Raw genomic sequence first — 20,248 nt, forward strand, 5'->3', positions numbered from 1 at the left:
CAACATCTCTTTGTGTCCTTTTGTCATAAACTTTGTGGCCCAGTTAATGTCATAAGTACCTCTTCCCCTGGCTAACAAATTGTATTTTCATCTTTGATGAAGTTGGGTTTACCTGACATTCATTTAGGAAGGAGAGAAGCCATAATTACAGCTCTTAGGGACTTCCTCTTTGAAATCTGCAGGTCAGCCCGCTGGTTCTCCCCTAACACTTACATAAAGCACTATTGTTTGAACCTACCCTCCTGTTGAGGATGTCAATAGTCATATAGCTCTACAATGGTTATTTTTAGCTTGAACTTCCTTACAACCTCCCTGTTATCTTTCCTATTGAATAAACAGACGATGATTTCAGCCTATTTTTGAAAAAAACCCAGTTACTTACACATAAGCTTTTATCCCAAGTTGTGCCATCCTTAATAACTTGAGCAGATCCCTACCCTACTTTCCTCTTGAGATCATATTTTTAGGTTCCTTTTATCAACTAACAAGAGCACTACCTCTCAAACCAGCTATCAGTGATGATACTTCTTTAGAAAGTAAATTTGGGGCTGCTAGGTGGCGCAGTAGATAAAGCACCGGCCCTGGATTCAGGAGGACCTGAGTTCAAATTTGATCTCAAGACACTGGACACTTACTAACTTTGTGTCCAGTGTCTTGAGAATTCTTAGACTTTGTGTGCCTGTGGGCTACATACCTCTTCAACTAAGAGTTTGTTGTTAGAAAAAAACTAAAAATGGTCTTGTTAGTTGATAAAAGGAACCTAAAAATATGATCTCAAGAGGAAAGTAGGGTAGGGATCTGCTCAAGTTATTAAGGATGGCACAACTTGGGATAAAAGCTTATGTGTAAGTAACTGGTTTTTTTTTCAAAATTAGGCTGAAATTATCGTCTGTTTATTCAATAGGAAAGATAACAGGGAGGTTGTAAGGAAGTTCAAGCTAAAAATAACCATTGTAGAGCTATATGACTATTGACATCCTCAACAGGAGGGTAGGTTCAAACAATAGTGCTTTATGTAAGTGTTAGGGGAGAACCAGCGGGCTGACCTACAGATTTCAAAGAGGAAGAGTCATACATTACTGAAATGACTGAACAACATACACACACACACACACACACACACACACACACACACGCACGCACGCACGCACACACACAAATAAATACCTGCAGCCTTTTAAATTCCATACCATAAAGCAAACTTCTGTGTATTTGGACTAAGTATCCTGTGGATAAATGATAAAGTTTCCTTTATCAGGGAAAACTCCACTTTTAAAACAATGTCTATTCTCATTTCTCTCTCTTCTACTCAACTTCAAGAGTTGTGTCTTTGGAAATCATTCTCTTAAGGTTAGACTCACACCTATATCATATTTTCCTTCCCATTAACTTCAAACCCTTTCTCCCAAACCAAGCACTCTATCTGGCTGATTCCCCCATTGGCTTTCTCCTGAATTTTGGTGTTATAATTTAGGTTATAACTAGTTTTCTAAAGCACTAACTAAATATTTCTTAAGTACCTTTAAAAATGAATATACATAAGTGGCAGCTAGGTGGCACAGTGGATAAAGCACCGGCCCTGGAGTCAGGAGGACCCGAGTTCAAATCTGGCTTCAGACACTTGACACTTACTAGCTGTGTGACCCTGTAAGTCACTTAACTCCAACCGCCTCACACACACGCACAAAAAAATGAATACACATGTATATTCATTTTAAAAAGGTTATATGTCAAAACCAGATTAATTATCTTTATAAATAAATGTTTTTAAATTTTTTTACTTTTGCCCACTTAGGTTAAAATGACTTAACATGCATGATATGTTTCATTTTCTAGTTAGCTCCTTTCCTTGCTAGAAGACAGGTACAAAGTACTTGAGTATATAATGAAGCATTTCTTTTGTTCATCTTTAAAAGAGGGAGAATATGTCACTAAAGGTATTTAACTTTTGTAAAAACAAAGATTAGATGGTTGTAGTCATACTATAGTATTAAATATGTGAATTATGACACCTATCATTTCAATATCTTTACAGTGTTTAGCAATTTCAATAAAACTTCATTGATTCAAACTGTAAAGCTTTAAGCCTATCTGGTTTGCTATTACAAAATGTCACAAAAGTCTTAAAGAAGTTTTAAGCTTTAATGACTTAAGAAGACAAATGCTACACATTTATAAAAAATAGCAAAAGTTTTTTAAAATTTCATTTAGACTTAGTTTTGTGATTTTTAAATAATTGTATGACTAATTGTATGCATTATACAATGTATACATTGCATTCAAAATATACAATGGATAATACATTTTTTGTTTTAATTTTAACCACATGGGGCACCTTGTCCTTATACACTATCTCTTGTTTGACCACATCAGTCACCCAGTCTGTCTCCATTTGACTCTTTCTTGTGGTGTCATGTCAAAAATGTCATGTATGCATCAAGACCTCATTCTTTGGATGATATTAAGGCTTAATGCAATCCTGTCATTCGCTGAGTTTTTACAAAGTTTAAAAGTCAACTAGAGTGATATATAGGACAAAATGTTGGTGATGTTAAATTTTAATAAGAAATTTTCATATTTAAAATTTAAATAATCAACATTTCTAATGTTGGGGGTTTGTATGTTTGTAGCATTTATACTTCTGAAGTTATTAAAGCTTTAAATTGAACTAACTTTTGGGACACTTGGCATTTTTGATAGAATCATTTGGAACATCTAGTTTTCCATTTTCCTAGAAATCAAGCAACAAGGAATTTGGATACCTTTGTATACCTTTTATATAATATTTTTAAATTGCTGATATTGGCTTATGGGTTGTACTGTATTTTTCTACATCTGTTTAAAAACATTATTAATCTTGTATATCAGGTTAGTAATGCACATTTAAATAACTTCTAAAATATTATTAACAAGTCATTTAGAAAAGTTATTTGCCAAATCTGATATTTGTAACTTCTAAAACTATTGTTTTCCTAAAATACTATGCAGCTTATAAACAGAAGGAAAGAATAAATTTTTCATTTAGAAAATGTAAAATTTATTGATGGAATATATTTTTCTTCCTTTTTTTTTCATTTTTCAGATGTTCCACTTCATTTACATTTTGAAACACTGTTAAAAAAGAATGAAATTAAAGGAGACCCGGCTGAATGTACATTGTTGGAAGATGAATGCATCTTATCTCCTTCAACTGGTATATCCCATGTAAAAATCTTAGCATCATAGGCATTGTTGGCTCAACTCTATTCTGCTAATTTCCATTTTCTAAACATCATTCGATGCAGGAATAACAATTTTAAGTTCTTTCTTCATTTTATAGACCACAATTATGAACTTTAGATTATTTTTCCATAAAATATTTTTGTACATACTTGAACTTCCTGTTTGTTGTAAAAGGCTAAAATTGAGGCAGTACAATCCAGTTTAAGCTGATTGTTATTGGTATCCTATGACATAATGAGATAGAAGTATAGTAGTTGGGAAATTAACAAATGTTACTCAGGAATAATAATTTACCTTCTCTGTAGATATGGTAGTAAGGGGAAAGTAACAGAAATGGAAGTGTAAAGAATTGGCTGATTCTGATGAGTTATTCTTTTCTATTAGTCATTATTTCCCTGTAAAATTTTAGTTTTCAGCAGATTTTTATGTGCACAGGTATCTATAATACTTTAACTGGCATTTTTATTTTCTTTGCTGTTCATGATTTTTATTTTAACAGTTTGACATTTGCAGACTTAATTTTTTGTTATTATTGTTGTTGTTACATACAGCATTCTGGATATATTACTGATAACATTTTTAGGAATTGAAAAACAGAAATTTTGCCCATGAAAATCTTTGCCAATGAGTATTTGTGAGCAGAGAAGGCTGAAATTCTATTCTCATCTGAGCTAAACAAGACTAACCTGCAAATTATTTGAAATGAGAAAGGTTTAACAGATGAGCAAAATGGACATGTAGAAGCAAATTTGTCCAAGTTGGAGGAGGGGTGGAAGAGGAGGATAGATTAGGGAAGAGAATCTTCACAATTCTGAACTTTTGAGGAGGTTTGAAAAACATCTGAGATCTGAATTAGTTCATGCAACACAGATAGACAACTAATGGCTCCCAGTGTGGGGAAGAAACTGAACTTTTGTGAGACAAAGGAAACTGGGCTGGTTGTATTCTGGGTTTTTCTGTACTAGTTGACCATTCCCTGTAAAGAGGATAAGCTCTTTGCATTGCTTTTCCAGTTTGTTAGGCAAGATCTACTTCCTTAACAGTCATGAAAATGTGGCTGAATTGAGGTTGGGTTTTTTTGGGGGGGAGGAGAGGGGAAAACTATGAGAAACCCAGGTAGAGGTTGATGTTGCCAATATATACCTCTTCTCCATCTCAATAAGCTGTTTGGGGATAAATTTCCAGATTTTGTAGTTTTGGTCTTCTATCCATTATGATATTTAAAAGTTTGGATTTTTTGAGCCTGTATATACAAGAGATTTTTAAATTTAAGTAAAGGGGCAGCGAGGTGGCACAGTGGATAGAGCACTGGCCCTGGAGTCAGGAGGACCTGAGTTCAAATCTGGCCTCAGAAACTTAACCCCAATTGCCTCACTAAAAAAAAAAAATTAAAAAAAATAAATTTAAGTAAAGATTTTAATTGAACCTATCATTATCTATTTGTATTGATTCATTAAAAGGCCCTATTTACTTTTTTGTTGTTGTTTTTGTTTTCTGTAGCACATATTACACAGAATACTACTCTTACCCCATGGAGAAGTGGATACTCCCCCATATGTAAACCCCAGACCAGGTCAGAAACTTCAGCACAGTTATTACAAGCAAGAAAGAAAAGGCACTTAAGTGAAACAGCAATAGGTAGGTTAAAGGAATAAAAACCTGCTATACAAACATACTGTTTCATGCACATAATTCATCATTTATTAATATGCTGAAGCCTATTTATAGTCACTACATATCTCCCTTCCCCTTTTGATGACCTTCAGTTTTGAATTTTCACAGATGATGGTATTTAAGGTATGTGTATGTCTGTCTGTCTATTTATCAACACATATATAATATATATGTGTGCATGTTTATGTATATGTATGTATGTATATATATATGTAGGTATTGACCAATGTTATATCTATATCTGTCTTTTGTATCTATTTTATTATATCTATGTCTTTATTTGTATACAGATGTAGATATAAAATTGGTCTATATGTGTGTGTATATATGTATATATTTACAAATGTACTGAGATATCAGTACCTATATCTTAAAGGGATGCTGTAGATAGATAATGAACTGGGCTTAGAATCAAAAAGAAGAAAAGAGTACGTTGAATTTCATATGGGAAATTGCAAAACACTTTTAATGACCTCTGACTTCTCCCTAAAACAAAGTCCCATCTTGTTAATACCATTATTCCTCTGATGCTGCTATATGATTAAAAATCATAGAACATGATAAGTTATAATACTAAAACACCTAAATTCTGTGTTTGTTGCAGTGGTGCTTTCTGATCTATATTGCCTGTTAACATTGTGTCTGAATCTAAGAGTTCTGCTTGGAGATTAGTGTAGTACCATCAAGATGTTTCTATTTTTTTATTTAAAAAGAAATAAACTCCGTATTTTAAAATATCTCTGCTTTCACTAGTGTGATACCCTCTCTATGGAGTCAGATCACACTCACTCTATGATTTAATATATTATTAAATAAATTACTATGACCACAAGAATTCATCATCTAGTACCTGGATAACCATGTAGCTAGGTGGCACAGTGGACAGAGTGCTGCATCTGGAGTCAGAAAGACCTGAGTTCAAATGTGGCCTCAGACATTAACTGTGTGACTGGGCAAGTCACTTAACCCTGATTACCTCACTTTCCTCATGTGTAAAATGAACTGGAGAAGGAAATGACAAGCCACTCCAGTATCTCTGCCAAGAAAACCCCAAATGGGGTCAGGAAGAGTCGGACACAACTAAAATGACTGAATATCCACAAAGATGACTGATGTTGTGATGAGCCTCCACAGACATAGTTAACCTGGTTCTAGAGTGATACACATATAGTCCTTTGCCAGGCCTGTACTCACAGATTCTTCAGCTTGCTCGTGTAAGATGCTTATTACAGTTATATGTTTATTGTCCTCTGATAAATTAAGATTCTCTGTCCTTTGGCTGTTAAATTCAAGTAGGAAGGGGCAGCTAGGTGGCACAGTGGATAAAGTACTGGCCCTGGATTCAGGAGTACCTGAATTCAAATCTGGCCTCAGACCCTTGACACTTACTAGCTGTGTGATCCTGGGCAAGTCACTTAACCCCCATTTCCCCACAAAAACAAACAAACAAAAATTCAAGTAGGAAAGTCTCTTAAGGACATATATGAGGTAAATCTCTTGTTCCCCACTTGTAGGCATTGAGAATTTTTAATTTTTGCATGTCTGGAGAGTATATGGAATGATACAATGAAACCTAGATTCAGACTCTACCACCCTGAAATATTTTATAATTTGGGGATTACTGCTGAGAAGCACCGAGAGACTGTGAAGTGCCTGGGGTCTGAAAGTCCCTGTGTGTCAGAGGTGGGATGCAAGCTCTAGGCTTTCCTAATTCCAGAATCAGTGTTTGTACAGTGTATGCCGCCTCTCTCAGACAATAAGGGGCAGAGGAATGCCGCCTCTCTCAGACAATAAGGGGCAGAGGAATTATTGCCCTACGTTGGCAGAAGAATGTCCTATTAGATAGTCTCCTATACAAATGAAAGTAGAGGTCTAGTTAAAAACAAACAAACAAAAAAATCCTTACCAAGGACCTTAGAGCCCTTGCTTAGTCTGTGTGCTTTGTCATTAGTGAGAGTGTTAACAAAGGAAGTGGAATAAGTAAGGGCTTTGGGAACTTTGGTAGGGACTTGGGTAGGGGTACAGTACATGTGATTTCCTTGGCAATAATGCAGTAATAAAACTTTATTTCAAAGTGTTAAAGAACTTGTCTAAATCAGGCTGCAGTTCAAGGTGAAATAACAGGAAATATTTCAAATAAACTTGCTCATGTCAAAAAAATGTGAAAATTGAGGAACATTCTGAAAAAAGACACTTATTTCCAAAACTTGTTTAATACTACAGAATCACAGGACAGAGATTAAAGATACTTTAGAGATGATCCCAGACTCTTCTCTGGTTTTACAGAGAAGGAAAATGCTTATACAAAAGAAGCTGCCTTGTTATAGGTCATTCATGAGTTATAAAAGTTCCCATTCCTCTCCCTACCCCCACCCCCATGGAAAACCCATGCAGCAGGAAGTGCAAGTATCATTATCACTAAATTAAAAGTGAGGAAACAGAATCTTAGGCCACTACTTGGCCATAGTCACATGGCTAGCAAGCCGTGGAGCTGGGCCTGGAATAGAGAGGTCTTCTAACACCAACATATTTGGACTGGCACCAGATGGATGTGCTGCTTCTGTTATACCAAGCCACTTTTTGTACATTTTCCACACCTAGGGATCTCTCAAGATTTGGTAACAGCTCTGAATATTGTATCACCAAGTTTCCATCTTCCAAATTAACCGTATGTGATTTCTTTGGTCATTAAGACCCTTTTTATTAAAATGTGTAACTACTGGGATGATCTTATTAACTAATGTTAATAAACTATAAAGGCTGACTTTTCATAAGTTGTTAAATCCAGGTTAATCTCAGATATAAACTTAAACACAGTAATTTACAGATAATAAAATATTTCTGTGGAAGCAGTTATTAAGGTAGTATTAGCACTTTTATAGCATGTTGCTTAAAAAAACGGGATTTGTTTTCAGTTGTGATAGGCATCTGGAAAGAGAAAAAAAAGGGTTCCCTCAGGTCTTTGTAGTGCATTGGTTTTCCCCTGGGAGCAGTATAAACAGGTTTGTGCCTGCTTGATAATGTGGGACCTACATAGCATACTGATTTACTACTCGTTTTGAAATGTTAACTGTTTCAACTCCATTAACTACTTTTAAATTTACTACATTCTCAATGTTTCCTTCTCTGACAGGAGAAAGAAATGGGTTTGAAGAATTTGCTTTACAACATACAGAATCAGGATCCCATAATAGTTTTACTGCGGTCCCTAATATCAATGTGATATCTAGATCAGCCCAGAATTCATCACAAGTAGGTATTTTTAGTTGATTACTACATAGAATCTTAAAAATAAGTTCTGTTTATATGTTTTCTTTTTGCTGTAGGAAAGAGTATTTTGCCCATCTGTAACAGCCCTCATTTTTACTCATCTACTACTAGAGTAAGGAGAAGGCCACAGCCTATAAAGATAGCCTCTGGGTTAGGAGAACCCCAGGTTCAAGGCCTGCCTCCTTCATATCTGGCTGTATGACCCCAGACAAGTTACTTATCCTCTCAGTAATGCCCCAGGCCGTTCTCCAAGACTATGAATTATCAAACAGTTGCTGATCTGCATAATTTCCTACAGTAGTGAAACCACAGGTTCAGATTTTTTAAATGGTGGGAGGAGGAGGGAGCTGATTTGAACTACCGTATTTTGATGAAACCAAATTTGATGAATTTGATGAAACTAAAAGGTCCTTTTTAATATTCTGTTTAAAAAAAAAAAAGCAGCTCTAACCATGTCTTCTTCTTTTGCTGAGTGCTTCATGCATGCAGAATTGGACTTAGGAAAGTAAGTTTGGTCCACTAGGTCCTGCCTAGGCTCATACTTCCTAATGTAGCCACCACTGGAATTCGACTTGTTGACAAGTGAAGGCAGGAGAACAGGAGCTGAGGCCACACTTGTTTTATGGCTGCAAGATGAAGCTGGAAGGAGACTTAGAAATGACTAAGGCCAACCTAACCCTGTTTTAAAGGTGGTACAGTGGATAGAGCACTGGCCCTGGAGTCAGGAGGACCTGAGTTCAAATCTGGCCTCAGACACTTAACACTTACTAGCTCTGTGACCCTGGGCAAGTCACTTAACCCCAGTTTCCTCACCCCAAAAAAATGTACAACACAAAATACAAAAAAACAAAACCCAATTAGATTGAAATATAGTTACCAAAATACTAAAAATCAAACATACACACACACAATTTCATAGATGCCAGGTTAAGAGTCCCTTCCCTGGAATATTATGAAATGGAAAATGGAAGACTTTGAAACAGAAATTAGGCATGGACCAACACCTTACACCTTATACAAAAATAAGGTCAAAATGGATTCAAGATTTAGACATAAAGGGTGATACCATAGATAAATTAGGAGAGGAAGGAATAGTTTACCTCTCAGATCTATGGAGAGGAAAACAATTTATGTCCAAACAAGAGATAGAGAACATTATGAAATGCAAGATGGAAGACTTTGATTACATTAAATTACAAAGTTTTTGTACAAACAGAAGTAATGCAGCCAAAATTAGAAGGGAGGCAGAAAACTGGGAAACAATTTTTACAGCCAGCATTTCTGATAAAGGCCTCATTTCTAAAATATATTGGGACCTAAGTCAAATTTACAAGAATCCAAGTCATTCCCCAGTTGAGAAAAGGTCAAAGGATATGAACAGGCAATTTTCTGATGGAGAAATCAAAGCTATCTATTGCCATATGAAAAAATGCTCTAAATCACTATTGATCAGAGAAATGCAAATTAAAATAACTCCAAGGTACCACCTCACCCCTATCAGATTGGCTAATATGACAAAAATAGGAAAATAATAAATGTTGGAGAAGCTGTGGAAAAATTGGAACACTAATGCATTGTTGGTGAAGCTGTGAACTGATCCAACCATTCTGGAGAGCAATTTGGAACTATGCCCAAAGGGCTATGGGACTGTTCATACCCTTTGACCCAGTGGTACCACTGCTAGGTCTGTATCCCAAAGAAACTATAGAAAATGGAAAAGGACACACATGTACAAAAATATTTATAGCAGCTCTCTTTGTGGTGGCAAAGAATTGGAAATCAAGGGAATGCCCACCAATAGGGGAATGGCTAAACAAATGGTATATGAATGTGATGGAATACTATTGTGCTGTAAGAAACAATGAGCAGGAGGAGTTCAGAGAAACCTGGAAGGACTTACATGAACTGATGCTGACTGAGAGGAGCAGAACCAGGAGAACATTGTACACAGTAACAGCAACATTGTGTGATGAACAATGGGGATAGACTTGGCTCTTCTCAGCAGTGCAATGATCTAAAACAGTTTCAAAGAACTCATGATAGAAAATGTTCTTAACATCCAGAAAAAAAGAACTATGGATTATGAATGCAGATTGAACCATACTGTTTCTACTTTTGGACTGTTTTTATTTGTCCTTCTTTTTTGAGGTTTTTCCCTTGTGTTCTGATTCTTCTTTCACAAGATGACTAATGTAAAAATATGTTTAATGTGATTGTACATATATACAACCTATATCAGACTGCTTTCCATCTTGAGCAGGAGGGAGGGAGGGGAGGAGAGAGGGAAGGAAGGGTGGGAGAAAAGAAATTTGGAACTAAAAATCCTGTGAAAACAAATGTTGAAAACTACCCTTATATGTAACTGGAAAATAATAAAATACTTTAAAATTTTTTAAAAAGAGTCCCTGCTCTGGGCAGCTGCAATTAGCTGCAATTAGATTCTTTTGGCTTAAGTTGAATGAGCTATGAAAAGAAGGTGGGTAGGCACACAAAACTGGGCTTGGATTTTAATGCACAGGATAATTTTAATGAATTATTTGATCCAAAAAATAGGCTATAACTTTAAATACATATTTTGGTTTTAGGTTACAATGAGGATTTCAAAGTTAGGCTTTCCCAGTTCTTTTTTCTTCAGATTTTAGAGCTAGAGTTCAAAACCTCATAATTATGACACATACATTTTAGAAAAAGAGAATCTGTTCCTTCAATCTTTAGGTTTGTCTTAAGTACAGTAGACCCCATTCAACTATAGATTGCTTTGCAAAATCATCTTTTGCAGAATTCTACAAGGCGGAGATTAAGAAGTGAGAGCTCTTATGACATCGATAATATTGTGATTCCTATGTCACTAGTGGCCCCAGCCAAGTTGGAGAAGCTGCAATATAAAGAGATACTTACTCCAAGGTATACATTTTCCTTCCTGATTTAGAAAAAAATATTCTTATAAAATATTGCTACATTTCAGCCACAAGATAGTGTTATATTTCACTTTTCTGCTTCTCTTATCATGAAAGAACAATTGAGGTTCAACATAAAAAACAACAAGCAAATTTAAACATTTTCACTAGTTATTAATGTAAAGTTAATTTTTATAAAAATGTTCAATTCTTATTAATGGCCCTTACTTGATTTCTTTTATACCTACTCTAAATTTTATCTTTAGTCAAAAGATTTTAATTAATTGACTTACTGTATGCAAGGCATTTGAACACAGTGATGGTGGTAGGGAAGAAATAGAAGATATCTCATACTTCTGTCTAATAACTTTACAATCTAAACTCAATAAACAAAGAATTACTACATAATATTTTAAACAATGACATAAAAAGTAGTAAAAGAAATTAATGACAAGAAAGCACATTTTCCATTGCTCACTTATTGGTAGCAAGAGTAAGGTAAGTACTGTGGCTTCAGAGGAGCTAGATACCAGTCTGGCCTAGGAGGGCTTCATGAAAGAGGAGGGGTTTGGCTTTTAAGAAGGCTTTAAGCAACAAGGAAGGGAGTGGGGGGTAGAGGCATTCTATGAACAGAGACACCCAATTCAGGATACAATGAATAAACAACCATCCTTGGAAAGATGAGATTAGACTGTGGACAGACATCCTTGAACACAAAGGTTAGAAGTATGAACCTTATGTTCTTGGCAAGGTTTGTGTTTCTATGGTATTTATAGGGGTGTACCATTATAAAAATGGCATGCAAGATGAATTAGAGGGGGCAGAGCATAGGAGAAGCAGGTCAGGACATCAGTAAAGAGACTGTGGCAGCAGTGCAGGCTAAAGGGGGTGGGATTTATTTTTGGTGCTTCAGCCTACTGGGTCTTGGAAAGTGAATATTCTGGTAAATCATGAGTTCCTTGAAGGCAGGGACTGTGTCTTATTTACCTGTTATTCCCCCCCCCTCCCCAGTGCTTTCCACATAGCAGGTGCTTAATGAACATTGACTACTGCTTTGCCTTGATTTACCCTGTGAGATAATAAGAGAATTAGCAGTGTATACAGAATACTTAGAGATAGCCTAGATAAAATCAGGTTAAGTGGGAAATGAAGTATTTCCAGTTATATTTTTAAAGAAGAACTCATATACAACTTGGTTCAAAATTATCTGAGTTCAGATATTAAACTAGTCTCAGATTGGGGTTCATTCTATTGACAGAAATGAAGCCTCTATTTATTTTCCCCAGATTTTCATTTGAAACTTTTTGTATCTTTTGTAAAAATCTCATTCTTTTTAAAAGGAGACTTGCTTATAGAAATAACAAGGGAAGGCATGTAGACTGTTACTTCTGCTTCTATACTCTGTTCACAAGCTGGCCCTACCTGTCCTTTGAACATCACTGTATGCTCCGCCTCCTTCTCCTTCCATAGTCTGGGATCTGGTCATACTGGCCTTCTTTTTTCTTCTGTGCACATGGTACTTCTCCAGCCTCAGTAGCTTTGCACTGGCTATTCCCTCATGTCTGGAATGCACTCCCTCCTCACCTCTGCCTTGTGGACTCGCTCATCGAGATGTAGCTGTCATCTTGGACATGAAGCCTTTGCAGATGTTCCCAAGTGAGAGTGCCCTCCTTCCTTTAACCACCATCCTTGTATCTGTCTCTGTTCTGTGTATACTTATGTAAGGACATGTCTCTCCCCAGAATTGTTCCAGTTTCTGTCTTTGTGTTGCCAACACTTAGCCCAGTGCCTGGCACATAGTAGGTGCTTAATAAATAATCATTGATTTTTAAAAAGAGTTAAAACTTCAATTCTGGTAAATGAATAATATTTGAAACCAATTTATATCTTCAACAGCTGGAGGATTGTTGATCTTCAACCTTTGGAAGAATTTCATTTAGGTGAAGAAGTAAGTTGTCTTTTTATTGAAAGGAAAAATGCAAATTGTAGTTATACTCTGAAAGTGAATTTGAAATTACAAAGGCCTTGGGAGAGGGGTCTGAGGGAGGGGGCAGACTTCTAAACTAACTGATTTGACTTCAAGCTCTTTTCATTGGTTTTGGATTACATGGGGCTAGAGCCACTGTCATTGTACCCAGTTCCATTATTGAAAGAAATTAAAAGAACATAACAAACATCTATGTCACCTTTCTTTTTTTTTCTTCTGCAAATGGTCTGATATTAAAACATTTGTTTTTATCTGGGTATGTTAATAGGCCAGTCATTTTAAGCTTCACTTTGGTTTGTAGTTCTTAAATTAATCAAGTAGAAAGCCACATTTCCTTACTGAACAAAGAATGTGGCAGAATCTTGGGGTTTTTTTAGACTTAAAACAGTTTGAATTCCCCAAGTTTTACTACAGGAAGTTTTCAGAACTCAAATATTTGCATGAAAGCAGTAGAAAAAGTAGCAGCAACTTAGTAAAGAAAAAATTCCTCCAGCAACCCAGACATTTTTCTTCTACAGATTCTTTCACCTCTGGCATAATTTTAAACTATAAAGGCAGAGGCCCCTTTCTCTTGGAGGCCACAGAAGTTCATGCAGTTCACACTTCCTAGCTTGCCTGTGAAGCACTTGAGTGAGTGGGCATCACAGCTGACTGAGTGTTCTCTTCCACTCCTCCCATGCCCAATGAGCCAAACTGGGGAGGGGAGGGGCTTAAATAAGGGAAGTAAAATTAAAATTCTCGGATTCTGTGTTTACTTGAAAAATGAATGGAAATACAGGGGCCCATGAGTAAAATCATAGGAGGCTCAATGCAGGCCCATTTTGTAAGTCAGTTTGCTGAATCATTGAATCATGAAGTTCTTTTGGTACTTCAGGAATTATACCTCTTCAATGGGATACTAAGTGCTTTAGATTTAAATGCTTTCTACAGAACTGCTTCAGCATATTTAAACTCAACTTATGTTACCAGCATTATAATAATAGTGAGAAGGATTGATTATTGATGATAGTTAGTATTTATGTAACACCTACTAAGTTCCAGGTACTCTGCTAAGTGCATTGATCCTCAAAACAACCCTAGGAGATAGATGCTATTATTATAGTCATTTTACAGTTAAGGAGACTGAGACAAACAGGTTGTGACTTTCCCAGGGTTACACAGCTGCTAAGTATCTGAGACCAGATTTGAATTCAGGTCTTTCGGCCTCCATGCCCAATGCTCTATTTACTGAGCACCACCCAGCTGCCTCAAAAGGAAGAATGTTAGAACCTACCTAAGGTATAGCACTTTAGAGAGGCACTCCCTTATTCAATAAATCTCTATTACCTCCAGAAACAAATATAATATCCTCTGGCCTTTAAAGACCTTTATATGTGTACATAGTTGTTCACCCCCTTTTTGTGAGCTTTGGCAGCAGAGACTGTTGTTGCCTTCATTTTCATCCTCAGCACTTAGTTATAACTGTGCCTGGCACATAATAAATGCATGTTGAATTGACTTACCCCAGACAATGAAATAAAATAATGCTCTTCAAATATCTAAAAAGTATTAATCCCTTAGAAGTATACATACGGGGGCAGCTGGGTGCCGCAGTGGATAAAGCACCGGCCCTGGATTCAGGAGGACCTGAGTTCAAATCCACTCTCAGATACTTGACACTAACTAGGCAAGTCACTTAACCCTCATTGCCCCGCCCCCCCTATTTTTTTTTAATTAAAAAAAAAAAGTATACATATGCCAAACACCTAACCACCCATCCCTGCACACCATTCCTAAGAATATCAGGTATGTTTCAAATGTAGTAAAATTATGAAAATAAAAATGTGTCTCAGCCTCTAACATCTTCATTGGTTAAAGTTCATTCACAATCTTCTTCAAAGCCGACTATTAAAAATGCTTTGAAAGAAATCATTTTCTGGTGTTAGGGACCAGACAAATCTTTCTAAATAGGTTTTAGTTTTTGTTGTTCAGTCATGTCCAATTTCATGTGATTCCATGCCCTTTGTCCACGGGGTTTTCTTGACAAAGATGCTGGAATACTTTGCCATTTCCTTCTCCAGTGTGTCACAGTTTTACAGATGAGGAACTGAGACAAATAAGGGTTAAATAATTTGAACTCAAATCTTCCTGACTCCAGGCTCAGTACTCTATCCACTACACCATCTAGCTGAGTTTTAGAGGGTCCACCAAAAAGGCCATCAATGATAACTGTAAAATGTTTTTGTACTTCAGATTAGACTACAATGAAAATCTCTATAAATATCCAATATGATAGATAAGAGGACCCTTTGTAAAGGAATGGGTGTGGGGGGGTGAACATGAAATATCTTATTTGCTTTCTGGAGGTTTCATTAAAGTTTTCAGTTTAGTGATTAATGATTTATGTTGGTTCTCACAGTAAAGAATTCTTTCTGCACAATAAAGTTCAGCCTTATGTAGGAAATAGCTACAATTCCATTATGGCAGGTATACTAAGTTTTCATGTCAGAGAAGTATACTATGTTACATTTCCTGGGCTTTGGATTTAGTAACAAAATCCTTATGACAAAGATATGGTTGTTACATGGACAGGGACCAAAGACAACCTCTCAGTAACAAAAGTTCCTAATTATATACTTTTTAGAGGACAGTTTTTCATAATGACTTTCTTCAATTGTTGAGTAGTGATTACCCATTAATACACAATAGTTCTTTTTTACCCTAAATATTCCTAATTACTTCCCATTGACACAAACAAGAAACATGCAAATTGTACAGGAGGCGTGATGCAGGCCTGTAGTCCCTGCTACTGGGGAAGCTGAGGCTAGGGGATCACTTGCGCTCAGGAGTTCTTTGCTGCTGTTATGTCTAAAGCCAAATGAATGTCTGAACCAAGTTGAGCACCAGTAAGTGAAGCAAAACCAAGATTCCTTGCAGATCAACAGTGTGGGACCAGGCCCATGAATGGCTGCTACACTTTGGCCTTAGGTGAGATAGAAAAGTTACTCCCCCCCCCTTCCTCCCTCATTACCCAAAAAACAGGAGTTTAGAGGGAAAAGGCAGGTGGTAAAAGGGTGTATTTCTGCTTTCTCCAGGCTTCAGAAAACTATTTTTCCCTTGTTAATTAACTATAGAGATACTATGTATCACCTCTTTCATCTGAGAATATAATTTCAAATGGTTTGCACATTAAAATTCCATCACAATTAAAAAATGGAATGTTCTTGGGAATTGGTTTCAATGGGATCTATCTATCTGTCTGTCTATCCATTTAGAGAATTTCTTGATGAAGACATATTCTTGAAGGAACAGAAAAGCAGATCATGGTCAGGGTTATTTGGAAATGAAAAATTCTATTGTAGTATTCCTTACTAGGAAATAGGCAGTATATAACCTTGATTGTTTTTTTCTTATTAATACAATGAGGTGGCACATTGGACAGAGTACTAGGCCTGGAGTCAGGAAGACCTAGTTCAAATCCAGCTTCAGACACTTACTAGTTGTATGACCCTGGGCAAGTCACTTAATCTCCATTTGGCTCAGTTTCTTCACCTGTAAAATGGGGATAATAAAATGGGAATAGGTAATAGCATCTCTCTCAGGGGTTGTTGTGAGAATCATATGAAATAATAATTGTAAAGCACTTAGCACAATGCCTGGCACATAGCTATTATTGTGATTGTTTTTGTTGTTATTATACCAACTTGAATTGTTATACTTCCTTGAGAAGACTAAGTCACTCTGACAGCAGCTTATTTATCTTCTTTCTTTCCTTCAATCCCCCCTCTTTTCTTCCCTCTCTAATGGCCTCTTCCCAAACATGCTCAGGTCTTACAAAAATATTTTTTAAGTCACTTGCTCTCTGTTTGAATAGGGACAAGTCACTGCCATTTTTCTGTACCTGTTTCCTTATCTGTAAAATGAGGGAGGGAAACCTCTAAGATCCCTCTCAGCTAAGTCTATGATCCTAAAAGGGAAACCCATTTCACATCTCATGCTCCTTCCTCCCCAAGTCCACCCAACTTTGATCATTTTTTTCTCTCCTACATCTGCCTCTCCTCCAACTTTTTTTATGTTGAAGGCACCGTGTTTTTTTCTATCACTACCTCTTCTGCCTCCCTCCTTCATTATTCATCCAGTTACCCTGTCATTTCAATTCTGCCTCCATAGCATTTCCCACACCTGCCTCTTCTTCACTCACACAGCCACTACCTTAGTTCAGGCCCACGTTACCTAGATATTGCAATAGGCTCCAAATGTATCTTCTTGCTTTCAATCTCTCCCCTCTCTAATCAGTCTTCTCTTTAGGTACAAAAATAATCTTCCAATGGTATAGATTTGAACATATTCTCCCACATAACAGTACAAATTCCTCAGTGTAGCATTTATAGTCCTCCACAGTCTGGCTTAGTTCCAAGCTTAATTACTATTGTTCCCCTTCATGTATTCTTTTTAGGCAAATTGGCCTACTCAAGTGCCTTGAGCTCCACAGTCTGTTATCCTGTCCTCATGCCTTTGCACAGGCTAACACCATGTACCCCCCTTCAATAATAGAAATTAGAAGTTGAGGCTTGGATCTGATACCAAATCCCACATTATGTATCTTCTTTGTTCCCCACTTAGTAGTAGTGTGCTCATTCCCTCTTCAAATTACCTTGTATTTACTTAGCTTATACATATTGTATTATCTCCCTTTCCCTGTCCCAGGAGAGTGTAAACTGTTGAAGGAAAAGACTGTGTGCATGCTCAAGTGCATGCATGTGTTTGGGGGGAGGTGGGGGAAGGGGGGTTGTGCAGAGCTCAGCATAGTGGTAGGTAGTTAAACATGTTTGAATGAACTTTTTGTTGAATGACCTCCTAAGTAGGTCCATTTCAGTCTGTTTACTCTTTGGATACTTTCTTTTACCTTGGCTTCAGAGATAGCATACTCTCCTGATTTTTCTTCCTTTAACTACTGCACCTCTTTCACTGGTATCTTACCCTCTTCTTAGTTTCTTCAAATGGCTGTTCGCCAAGGTTCTCTAGTCTATTTTCTTCCCCTTAGCAATCTCATTTACTACAACTACCATCTCTTGCAGATGACTTTAAAATTTATGTCTTTAGCCCTTACTTCCCCCAAGTTCTGGACCCATAGCTATTTCCTATAGGACGTGTTTTACAATTCAGCAAGAAATATTAAATGCCAGATGTGGGCAAGGTACTATTATAAGTGCTGGCAGAAAAAGTTAAATTAAAAAACCCTCTCTTCCCTAAAAAAACCTTCCATTATACTAAAGATGGGGGGTGGCAACAGAGGCAGTGACAATACAAGACTTAGACAAATTAAATAAATAGAATTTCTGGAGGGCCAGAGCACTAACAAGAAAGGTCAAGAAAATCTTTCCATTAGAGGAAGTTAAAGATTCCAACAGGTGGAAGTGGGGAAGGAGTGCCACCATCACCTCAGATACCACATGTCCCAAACTAAGCTAATTCTCTTGCCACCTGAACCTGGCCTTCCTTCTGACTTCACTCTACCATTAGTATTACCACTTACCATGTCTACTGTATTTGAGACCTATTTCTTATCTTTGACTCTTCCCTCTGCCTCAACTGATATTCAATTAGCCACCAAGGCCACTTGATTTCTCTCCCCCACTCCTAATGTCTCTGGCATCCATACTTTCTTCTCTATTTCCACTTCCATTTAATAAAATAAACAAGTATTTAAGCACTTACTATGTGCCAAAGTGCTGGAGATACAAAGAAATGTAAAAGAAGATTCTGTGCTCACATTCTACTGAATATTAGATTATAACCATTATTGTTATGATTTTTGTAAGAACCTTCTAACAAGATTTCCCATTTCTTTAAGTTCTTCATACTTAACCTTCCTTGTCTGCCAGAAAGCCTGAGCTCCATTTCTAGGTTTTCTACTTATCTAGTTTGGTGTCATTGGGCAAGTCCATTCTCTAGATTTTGCTTTTTTTATCTGTAAAATAAGGTAGTGGGACTTGATCTTTAAGGCAGGGTTTCTTAAACCTTTTCCACTTGCAAACCCTTTTAGCCTGAGATATTTTTACACAGTCCCAGATATATAGGTATATAAAATAGGTATCTATAAACTTTTACTGTTGCCAATTTTTTACAACCCCCAAATTCAGTTACGTGACCCCACATGGGATTGCAACATCCAGTTTAAGAAGCTAGGCTCTAAGGAACCTTCTGGTTCCCACATCCTCTGTGATTTTGGGTTTTGGCTCCTTGGTACCTTTTGAATAAAATTTAAACTCCTTTCCCTAGCATTCAAAGACCTCCATAATTTGGCCACCTTTGCTTTCTGGTCTTATCTCCCATTATTTTCCTCCATGTAGGCCAGAGGTGTCAAACTCAAATAGAAACATCCCTGCATATTGATTTATAATTACTCTGGCATTTTGTGCCTTGCAGCCTAAAGTTTTGAAACCTCTGATGTATTCTCTACTCTCAACTAGGTTAGATAATTCCTTACTATCCATCACACTTATGTTCCACACTTTTCCATCTTTGTTCCTTTGCTTGCACTCTTCCATATACTTGAATGTCTCCCCATCCTATTGAACATTTCTGCATTCTTTAAAATCCAACTCAAATGCTTTCTTTTTTTCAGGAAGACTCCTCTGCCCCCCACACTGCCTCCCCAGCAATCATGATTTTTTCCTTCCCTGCCTTCACATAGCACTTAGTATTTCTTTTAGGCACTCATCATGGATTGTTTTGTATTATCATTATTTATGTGACCTATCCCTACCTTCCTCACTCCCATTAGATGGTAAGCTCCATAAGGGTGAGACCTGAAGTCATTCACAGGAGAACTTGTGGAATCATAGGATCAGAGATCTGGGATCTGAATACAGGCTTGACTCTAGAATGGTAAAAATCTAATCTATTTGAGGCACTCGGTTTTTGTTAGCTTTAACAGCTAATGAATTAGAAAGTATTTATTGAGTGATGCACACAAAACACTTTCCTAAGTGCTAATGGAATATAAAAAATAGAAAAATAGTTCAGGCTGTCAAAAAGCTTGCCATTTTGCTGAGTCTGAATATAGCTAAGATCACACAAGTTAAGCTTTCAAACTTCTTTTTAAAGAATTTGAAGTCAGCCTTAAAAGAATGAGAGTAGATAACTTCTTCTCATGTTTTATTTTAAGCATATTTGTTCTAGAGTTCTGGTGTAATGGAAATAACACTAGTTTTAG

The 20,248-nt window shown here is 36.7% G+C and overlaps 1 protein-coding gene across 1 annotated transcript in view; it reads left to right on the forward strand.

The window, feature by feature from the left end:
* KANSL1L (KAT8 regulatory NSL complex subunit 1 like) overlaps positions 1-20,248 on the forward strand; it is a 148,132-nt gene that overhangs the window by 117,097 nt on the left and 10,787 nt on the right. The window contains exons 7-11 of the mRNA XM_043992796.1: positions 3,083-3,193; positions 4,723-4,860; positions 8,030-8,148; positions 10,946-11,070; positions 12,960-13,011. Of these exons, the coding sequence (XP_043848731.1) occupies positions 3,083-3,193; positions 4,723-4,860; positions 8,030-8,148; positions 10,946-11,070; positions 12,960-13,011 (545 nt within the window). The remainder of the gene's footprint in view (positions 1-3,082; positions 3,194-4,722; positions 4,861-8,029; positions 8,149-10,945; positions 11,071-12,959; positions 13,012-20,248) is intronic.

The sequence above is a fragment of the Dromiciops gliroides genome, chromosome 3 (genome assembly GCF_019393635.1).
Source record: "Dromiciops gliroides isolate mDroGli1 chromosome 3, mDroGli1.pri, whole genome shotgun sequence".
Classification (NCBI taxonomy): Eukaryota; Metazoa; Chordata; class Mammalia; order Microbiotheria; family Microbiotheriidae; genus Dromiciops; species Dromiciops gliroides.